This window comes from Ascaphus truei, chromosome 3, assembly GCF_040206685.1.
Source record: "Ascaphus truei isolate aAscTru1 chromosome 3, aAscTru1.hap1, whole genome shotgun sequence".
Lineage (NCBI taxonomy): Eukaryota > Metazoa > Chordata > Amphibia > Anura > Ascaphidae > Ascaphus > Ascaphus truei.
This window is the reverse complement of record NC_134485.1, coordinates 324,216,828-324,227,036: the sequence shown is the minus strand read 5'-3', so window position 1 is coordinate 324,227,036 and position 10,209 is coordinate 324,216,828. Positions and strand designations below refer to the sequence as shown.

Below are 10,209 nucleotides of genomic sequence, written 5' to 3'. Positions count from 1 at the left end.
CTAAAATTAGAAGTGCAATCTTCCCTACCCATTTCAGAAATCAGTATTAAAATTAACGTTGATCCCAGTGCTGCTCTCTGAGAAGTATTCCCGAGCCGTGTGTAACAATAAGCAATGAGAGCACCTGTATGCTTGTTATTACAACTGGACAAATATGTTTTGTTGCTTACATGAGCTACTGTGTGGGGGTGTTAGGCATACATATCAGAAATAGCTGTGCTTGCAATGAGTTGCTAAGGGCAACAGGCTAGAAAGCCCCATAATGTACAACCTGTAATTTTTAAACCAAAAAAACCCCACTTTTTTTTTTGTCCTATTTAATGCTCATAGTTTAAATAATAATTACGTCTCTGGCTGTAAAAGGTCAATTGTCTTTGGTAACTGGCTTGGGTAAGGCTTTCACTCTGGTTTGAACCTATACTGTCATAAATAGCATTTCAACGCCCTCGCAACTGGCGCTTAGCTACATCAGAACAGATTGCGAAGGAATTTATAATAAAGGAAAGCTGCATACATAGTGTTTGCACGGTTTCGTTTTGTGTGAGAGCTCCAAGCATACTTAGTAAAGTCTGACATTCAAACACTGGAAGTAATGCTACTTTATAACAAATTGAATAGTTAAGCAAAACATATACTGTATCTGAGCCAGGTAATTGGACACTGGATCACTACTCTTTGGTTCTATTATAATGGCCATAAAAATTGTAAGTGAAAACCTGTGTGTTATGATCTACTAGGCTAGCGTTATCACTATAACTATATTACGGTATGTAGAATATGCTTCATTGTACACAGAAGATTTGCAGAGGGGGAGTGTATGTGTTCCTTGCTGGGGTATCACAGTGGCTGTTTCCTGCAGAGAGCGTTCCAACATCTGACGTATGCCCTGTTACTTTAAACTCACTATGCAACCATAGAGGAAGTAAAAGACATGGTAATGTCCATACAATATGTATAAAGATGTAAAAATGTGGTGACGTGTATCAATCAGATGTATATAGAATGTCTGATACAAGTCTATCAGATGAATTTGTAGCCATAAATACTGTATACAGTACAAACTTGTTGACAGCTAAACTCATGCATGTCTTGCTGCAGTAAGTATTCACTAAGTGTTATATTAAGGGATGTTACAACAGCAAAAGCCCTTGGAGTTTAGACTCTCTAACTTATAGGTTACATAACTCAAAGGCAAACTTGACTCTCCCTTATCACCCCATTGACCAAAAGAAAACAAAACACGGGTATAGGTGAAAGGTGCATCTTTGGACAAGAGGAGCATTTGGAACGGAGCACTGCCCTAGGGCCACTCACAGGATTGTAAAGAAACTGATTGTAAAGAAACTTGCAGCCGCAAAGGCCCTTTATACAGTCACCCAAAGGGCAATGCAATATCACTCTTTGGTCCACACACTCAAATGCTTGGCAAAAAGGCCAAGGCAGGAAGAAACAAGACTAATTTGTCTCCAATTGCATTCTATAATGTTGGTGCTCCGGAGCAGTACGAGATTGGAAAGGGAGATTTAAAGATATCCAGTTTGTAAAAGGCTAGTGATCCCGGTTGCCGGAACAGTTTACATATAACTTCTAAAAGAACAGACTAAAGAGACCTTACAAATATGCAAAGGGAAGCTATGGGTTATTCAGCCATTTCCAAAACTACTGGTGAAGACTTGTTTCAACCCATTCTAAAACATGATGGGACTACAGGAAATAGAAAGGGCATCAATCCCTTTGCTGCTGCAAAGTTAATACATACAATGTGCCTCACCTCATCCCAATAGTGTCAGTGTCCCGCCTGTTCCAAGCAGAGGGAGACAGACTTTTTGGAGGAATGTAAGATGGAAGGTAGAAGAAAAACTCGCAGACACCAGTACAAAAACAAGGCACTTTGAAGACAGACAGAGGAGAGTGACATCTGGACAGTAAATACAAGTACAAGAGTAAATATTAAAGTAGGGAGGGGTCAGAAAATGAGAGTATAGTAACGTAGAGCACTAGGAATGTCAGATTACACTAAAATAAGTGCTAGACAGCTACTGGTCCTGCATGACATTGCTTTATAAACCTTTGTCTGCTCTACTAGGAAGTGACATACCCTAATAAAACCATCCATGCTGGTTTAACATTCTCCTAATTGAGTATCTGTCAGAGATAATCATGTTGTTATTTTATCAACTTCATATGCTGATGCAACTGAAAGCACATGAGTTTGAATGCGGCTAATCTGTTGGTACAGTGAACGTAAGAATTCTAATGTTTTACGGACCTAGTACCTAACCAGTTTTGTGTCTCATCCTGCACTTTCCTATACTCAAACATGTGAAACTGAGAAGGATGGGGATGCAGACACAAAGCAGCAAGGCATGGAAGAGCCCATTGTGAAATCAGAAGTTATGGCCTGCAACTAAGGCCGAGGGGACAAAAAATGGCCTGGGAGATACTGAAAAAGAAAAATAGAAGAGACAGACACATGAGAGCGGGTTGGAATAGATAGAAAAGAAGGGGGAAGTGGCACAGAACAGCGAGCTGTAAACGATTCTCTTTGTTAATAAACCTAACAGTTCTCTAAAGTCAAGTTATGGAGTTGAACTTTGAAAGTGCGGACTAGATGCTCAGGGCTTTTCCATCTCAGGAAGCAGACGCTAGGTTTGCCCTTGGTTTGCGCTGTGGGAGGGCCTTGGTGTCAGGGTTTGAGGCCCCTGTTTGGACGGGCTCTGATGTGGTGGCAGGTCCATTGGTTCCAGAGAGATGGGTAGAGGTCCGCTCGCTGGGCTGACGCGGAGCCTGGGGACGGTAGCTCTGGTTTCGGGAGTTGGAATTATACCATGAGCTGTTCCGGTTGGTGTGATCGTATCTCGTGCTGTTTGGGTGAAGGTTTTGCCGTTGGCCTGGAGGCCGAAATCCCTGACCTGGCCTCCTGTTCATTGGGAATCCCTAAGAGGGGAAATGAGGAAACGTTACTTCATAAAATTTGCAACAGTAACAAAACAAACAAAGTGTGATAGGTTGTAGGAAACAAGAACATGGACCTCACTAAACGTCTGATGCCTTTTGCATGTAGACACCAACAACTCCAGGGTCAGATCACTGATAGAGCTGGGCAACGCAGAATTCCATTTTTAGTTGACACTCAAAGAGTTAGATTACATGTCAAAATGTGTCATATTTGCATTGTATTCTGTTCCAAAGCTTCTACACCAAAGATTAGTATATACTAGAGGGGTTACCTGTCTGGGAGCTTGGCTCTGACGGTTGCCGTATTGGCTGGTTGTTGCGGGTGTCTCTCCCACGGCTGTAGGTTTCCTATTAGATGAGGTATGGCTGGGGGCAGAAGATAATTCTGGAGTGGACGGAGCAGAGGTGCCACTGGGATGACTCAAAGAACAGAAGCGAGAGCGAGTAGAGTAATTGTTCTTTGGGTGGGAAACTGAAAGGCAAATAGGAGAAACAGTCACATCACAGCATGCTAGTGCCACAGTCTTTACTAACACTTTACTGACGGGAATGGCAAGAGCCACCCCTTGCCAACACTTGTCAGGAGTGCTGTGTATTCACATGATTGCTTGTTTGTCAGCATGAATCCCTTGATGCGCGCTTCAAAAAGCCTGCGGGCGGCAGAGATGGAATAGAGGATTGTGTGGGAAAGGAGGAGGAAATGTAGACACTTTCATTAATGAGGAGAAATGAGAATTCAGAATCTGTACCAAAATCACCCCATACAGTGCAAGTAGTATAACAAAATACTGTCACATATAAAGAGAATGAGCAAAGAGCACTCTGTATCCAAAGGCTTCTCTTATTTAGGCGGTGTTCAATGTTACAAGTTTTTCAATGCTATGTATTCCATAAGAACAAAAATGATTCTCTCACTAGCTTCTTCTACATGGTGTAAAATAAAAAATGTAACGTGTATTTTCTAAAAAAAATTATGTTTAATTAGTAAACAGCACAAAGACAATCTATATATAAGTAAATGCAAAACAAAAATACAGGTGCCATTACTAGAGTATTAATGCTAAAAGTTGTCCACTCTCAAGCAACTCAGGATACAGAATGTGACATGCCTAGCTTAACACCAGTCAAAAATTACAATTGCAGTTAACCATACAAGCTTTTATGCCATAACTACTTCACAGTCAGAAGGGTAGTAAAGAACTGCTTCACTAAACCCCTGCTATTGAAGGAGTGTGCTGCAGAGTTCCCGGCGATGCATACCAGAGTAATGGTACTTTGCAGATGCTAACTTAATAGACACACAACTGTTATTTGTGGCTGTACTTGTGCCTAAGCTATCCCTACCTCATATGTCTTCAACGTCTCTTCAAATTTGGGAAATCTCAAATAGCTTCTGTACAAGCAAATCTACACTAAACTGTGGATACAGGTGGATTCGTTTTAAAATGTATCACAATCTGCAGTGTCTCATTGAACTGGTGAAATATATATATATATATATATATATATATATATATATATATATATATATATTCACACATGCACGCTCGCCTGGGGAGAGTGCATTTTGCCCGCTGTCGAATGCTAACCGGCGGCGGGGTGCGGAGTCAAATGACGCCGCTTTACCATGACAACAGGACTCTACGTGATGTCACGTAGCATCCCATTGTCATGGCAACTTAGTGCAGCCATTTTCATGGGATTTGCAGGGGGAGACACAGGACTTGCAAGAGAATGCCGGGAAACACCGCCGCCAGTAAGGGGGTGAGAGTGGGTTTACATTTGGGGGGGAGGAGGGCGCGAGTGCGAGTGACATTTTTTACAATTTGTCAAGACCTGTATGTGTGTGTGTGTGTGTGTATAAATATATTTACGCAGACACAATTGTATATATTCGGTTCGCGGGGAGGCGGGGTTGTGTGTATGACAGAGAGATACCAGAAAAAAAAGATCAAGGGGCTTGATAAAGGAGCAGGAGGTCCGAAACGTTGCTCCATTTTTGTTGTACTTCATTCCTGATGCTTGTATGATGAATTAATTTTATTTTTTTATATTTGACATCTACCAGAGAGTGCTGCAGATCTTTTTTCTGGTTTTGTCTATTGTTGTCACTGGATGGTGGTCCCGGCTGCTCTGCAAGCATCCTGATATGTGTGTGTGTATATAACACACACACACACACACACACACACACACACACACACACACACACACACACACACACACACACACACACACACACACACACACACACACACACACACACACCACAGCAAACCATATAGCAAATGGAAATATAACTGTATGCTCATTTGCATGTCTTAAGACAGGTCTGTAACCCATAACTTAACTAAGTATGGTAAAACCTATCCCTTGCTTCATTTTTTGCATAACCAGTATAACCAACCCCACACTGAGGAGACCCATGAAGGTCGAAATAGTCTGTCTGTGGGTGGGTTTGCTGGCTATGCATCTTAACCCTGGCTGTGCTCAAAGCTGTGACCATGCAGCAAGCTTAAACTTATAGGGAACCATGTTTTTGGTTTTGAAGCAAAAGGTGGCACTGTGTGCTCATTTGCATGTCATTTCCCAGAATCCCTTGCTTCAGTGGAAGTGCTGTTTGCTGGGTGATAATGGTGAAAGGCGGGGTTGCTATGGCAACGTGACGTCATGACGCCAGAGCCGACGCTGGAGCGCGGAGATGAGGGGACCGCCGGCAGGGGCGTGCAGGGAAAAAAGTTTGCGCCCCCCCCTGGTGTAGAGGTTCACGCCACCTCAGACCATTTTTTATCCAGTTGACACTATTTATTTATTTATAAAATGTTTTACCAGGAAGTAATACATTGAGAGTTGCCTCTCGTTTTCAAGTATGTCCTGGGCACAGAGTTATGATGACAAATAATACATGGTTACAAACTATACTGTGTGTTGTATGTACTCAAAGGATAGGCATGCGTCGTTGAATAAAAATAATGAATATTGTCGATGCATAATCTGTGTAAGCATATATGAAAAAAACATACAATGTTTTAATCGTAGAAGTTCGAGCACTTGTAATCTTGTAAACACATGAGCACTAAAGAAATGGAAATATGTGAAAATAAACAAGTGAATTTGGCAGCAGCTAAATGTTATATCTTGTACATAAAATACCTGTACATTATTATGCATTGACTGGTAGAGAAAGGTTGCTGTTAACCTGTGTGATATTAGAGAGACCTACTCGTGTTGCAGCAGTTAATGGATAAAAGCTCGGTTTCTTACTCCCACAAACACACTGCCTAGGCACGTTAATCATTTTTATAGTTGCAGAATGCAGGATTTTTAGCACTCTGATAATAGAAACAATTAGGAACCTGTAAAGCTGTCAGGGTAATGTAAGCGGCAATAACAAATGGTTATCCCATTCACGCACAGAGGTAGGGGGTTGGGAAGACTGCAAGAACTGTTGCACTCAATAAAACGTGGATGTTAGAGAACAGAGTATACATGACATCAGTTATTGGCACTAAAGATGGGGTATGAGAATAAGTGGTTTCGCAGCAAATTGTTAGTAGGGCAAGTGAAGTCAGTTACATTAGCAGGGTGTTTTAGCATAGGCAGTAGAGCAGAACATGGCTTCAAATCAATGTCTATGGCTGGTATGAGGTAAAATGGCACAACTTTGTGTTGGGTCACAAGTAGAAGATTGATAGAGCAGGAAAAGGTGCAGAGCTGTTTTGTAGGCCTTCAGGGTAGGATACGCGTGCAGAGGCAGAACTGGGTTTAGGGCTCCAGTTAGCACTAACTGGGGATACAGCATGACAGGACCGACATGCAGTGGCAGTTGTGTGTTGAAGTATCAATAATGGGACAGCAGTGGAAATATCAAGATTAACCAGTACCTAAACAGCAGCAAAGAGTAACAATGTGATGGACACTAACCTTGACCAAAAGACTCTACGCTGCTCTTCAGGGTCTCCAGGTCTGCAGTGAAGCGTGCAGCTCGGCCTAGTTCCTCGTCATATTTACGTTCACTGACAAAATGCTAAGAAACAGGCAGTGGGATGAGACACAATGTAATGAAGGCCAGGAGGTAGAATTCACACTTCCTATTCTTTGTGGTCGTCTGCACCCCAGTTTAATCTCTGTGCTTCTGTACCCCAGTTTAATGAGCACATACTCCTCATCCGATACCAGGACTGCAGGTACAGTCTCTAGATGCGAGTCTTAAAATGATCTTCTGGTTTACAAACAAAGGGAATTATGTAATGATGCTGACTGATCATTGAAGTAATTATGGTCTGTAAAATCCTGCAGCTGCGAAGTCACCCCGTGCGTTTTAAACATAGTTTTGCAGCCAAGCCCTTACGGTGTAAGAGATCCAAAACTCTGTACATTTTGCCGAAATATATTTCCCCCTCCCCAGACATGCACCAACTCTGGGGAAAGGAAACACAAATCTATGAAGCATTGATATTTCACTGTACTGCAGCTATCAGATTGACCATTGGAAACAGACTGTATATTGCAACTGTAATATTGTCATTGATCAGTACAAGAGCATGGGAGTTTCTATTGGACAACAATACACAAACATCCCATATGGCCACAACTAGAAACTAGAAAAAGTACAGAGAAGAGATACCAAATTAATAAAGCGGATGGAAAAGGTGACTTCTAAGGGGAGGCTAGCTAAATTAGATTTGTTTACATTAGAAAAGAGGCGTCTAAGAGGGGATATGATAACTATATACAAATATAGTCAGGATCAATACCAGGAGCTTTTAAAAGAACTACTTATGCCAAGGACAGTACAAATGATACAGGGTCATACCTTAAGGTTGGAGGAAAGGCGATTTCACAAGCAACAAAGGAAAGGGTTCTTTATAGTAAGGACAGTTAAAATGTGGAATTCATTACCAATGGAGACTGTGATGGCAGATACAAGAGATATTTTAAAAAAAAGGTTGGGTGCCTTTTTATTTTATTTTTTTTAGAAAGGAAAGGTATACAGGGATATACCAAATAAGTAAACATGGGAAGGATTTTGATCCAGGGGATAATCTGATTGCTATTATTTGAAGTCGGCAAGGAATTTATTTTTCCCCTTATGAGACATTATTGGATGATTTTTCACTGGAGTTTTTTGTTTGCTTTCCTCAATATACTGTAAATACAAATATAGGATAAAGTATCGGTCACCTAAATATAAGATAGGTTGAACACGATGGAAAAATGTCTTTTTCAACTTCATCTACTATATAACAATGCATGGCAATACTTTTACATACAAGGTTCCTAGTAGGACTCAATATGATGTCTTGCACGGAATATTCCAACCTGTCATAACATATCTTGACAATGTCTAACATCTGCACGTTTCCTTTAGGCCCTAAAGTTTAGGGTATCCAGTTACCTTAATGTCTGCTCTCAGTTCTGACAATTGCTCCTCAGACATGCGCACAGCCACATCTGTCAGCTTCTTCAGCTCCTCTGCCTTCTTCTGCCGGCTGGCCAAGATATCCACTGGGAAAAAAAGATACAGGTGCAGAGGAGGTCAGGAAGGAAGCAATGAGAAATAGATGGGTTAAGCAACATCTTACTTTATTGCTGAAGAGGGAATACATCTGATCCAAGGCTTATAACCATTCTAACAGCAAAACAGCTGCAGTCATCCCTAAGGGTGTAGTTTTACTGCCTCGTGCTTGGCTTCCTGCAGCGATTGTTAACTCCTTCACTGCCAGATTGTAACATATTGCAATGAATTTGCACTCCATGGCGCATTGAAGGGGATTTTAAGGAAAGGGGTTATCAAATAAATACACTTTTTGTTGTATATTAACTTAATTATCCTACTTTGTAATTTCTTTCGTACAGGGTAAATTCGCTACTTCTCCAATTTTTTCACTTTTATATCAATGAGGTATCCAGGAACTCATAGGCGGGGAAATCCACCAAATACTTCATAAAAGCAGCTCTTCTGCAGAGGACATACATGACTTCATGGTTTTAATGATGCTTTTTTTTAAGCAGTTGCTCTTTCACATAAAAACATAAAAAACGGCTAGTTTTGCATTCATTCGGAGTACAAATTATACCAACATAGCAATTGCTTTACATACACGTGCCATTTCTCTGTCTATTTCTACAAGAACAGGAGCCTTGCTTTAACTGTACAAAATCTGACACCATCTAATGAAATTGGATGCTTAGCTTTTTTTTCCACTTCTATTTCCGTTGTAAAGTTTGAGATTTGTTATGGTGGTGAAACAATATTTAGTCCTGTAGCACATTTACAGGAGGAACGCAGGAGAATATTTAAGAATGAAGCATTAAATAAAATGAATAGGATTGCAATCCATCACTCCATGGAAAAGACGGGAGTCTGATATTTAATAAGGTGTCTAAACTGGAGAAAAATTCATATGGCGATAAAAACATCTTCAAGAGAAGCACCCAAACAATTGAAGTAGGATATGTGCTAAATGTTTAAACGGGAGTCCTCAGAGCAGACACTGAATCTAAAATAGAACGTGAAAGAGAAAAGGGTTCATGCTAGTTAACAAATTACGTCTCAGTTCAGGGATATCTTCCAAATATAATTATTTTTTTAATCATTTTGCTCTCCTACTTGGGCAGAGAAATGTATTTGTATTCCCAGTGCTGACATGATGGAATAATATCATTAAGTACGTACTTGCTTCTGCTTTCACCTTGTCCATTTCTGCGAGAAGTGCCACTTCTCTGTCCATGAGGCTGTGGAAGAGAAGACACCGTGAGCAGGAGGCAGATTCTGTCCCAGCACCCACATAATGATGGTGTTTTTATAGAACATGCAATTCAAGTCAGGCCAATAGGTGGCAGCAGCACTGCAGCGTACAGGTTATAGTACACTGTAGCTCTGACAGTAACTGCATAGGTTTAAGAAGCCTGACATGCACACATGTATTCAAGGCCTCATACGCCATCATCTTTTTTAGATCCCGTCCTTAAAAGTGCATGCTGTAGATCAGTGGTTCTAAACCAGGTTACCCAGGGGTGCCATGGCCCCTGGGGGAAACACTTTGCCGACTGCTCAGCTGGTGCGTCTTGCGCCATCTAAAAACTAAGAGGCAGTGACCCGCCTGTACTCACCCTCCTCTCTCAGCCTGGCACAGAGGAGAAAGAGGAAAGACGGATGGCAGCCTCCCCCTGCTGTGAATGTGGAGTGTGTGATAGAGAACAGTGAAGTTCGCTATATGAGAACGGGGAGGGGGCTTTGAGAAAAAG

The 10,209-nt window shown here is 41.3% G+C and overlaps 1 protein-coding gene across 2 annotated transcripts in view; it reads right to left on the bottom strand.

The window, feature by feature from the left end:
- Positions 1-584: 584 nt before the first annotated feature.
- Positions 585-10,209, bottom strand: part of SPATS2 (spermatogenesis associated serine rich 2) — a 129,557-nt gene continuing 119,932 nt past the window's right edge. For both annotated transcript variants that reach the window (XM_075591273.1, XM_075591272.1), the window contains 5 exons: positions 9,638-9,696; positions 8,357-8,466; positions 6,883-6,985; positions 3,231-3,430; positions 585-2,937 (listed from right to left, as the gene is read on the bottom strand). In XM_075591273.1, the coding sequence (XP_075447388.1) occupies positions 2,632-2,937; positions 3,231-3,430; positions 6,883-6,985; positions 8,357-8,466; positions 9,638-9,696 (778 nt within the window). In that variant the 3' untranslated portion in view covers positions 585-2,631. The remainder of the gene's footprint in view (positions 2,938-3,230; positions 3,431-6,882; positions 6,986-8,356; positions 8,467-9,637; positions 9,697-10,209) is intronic.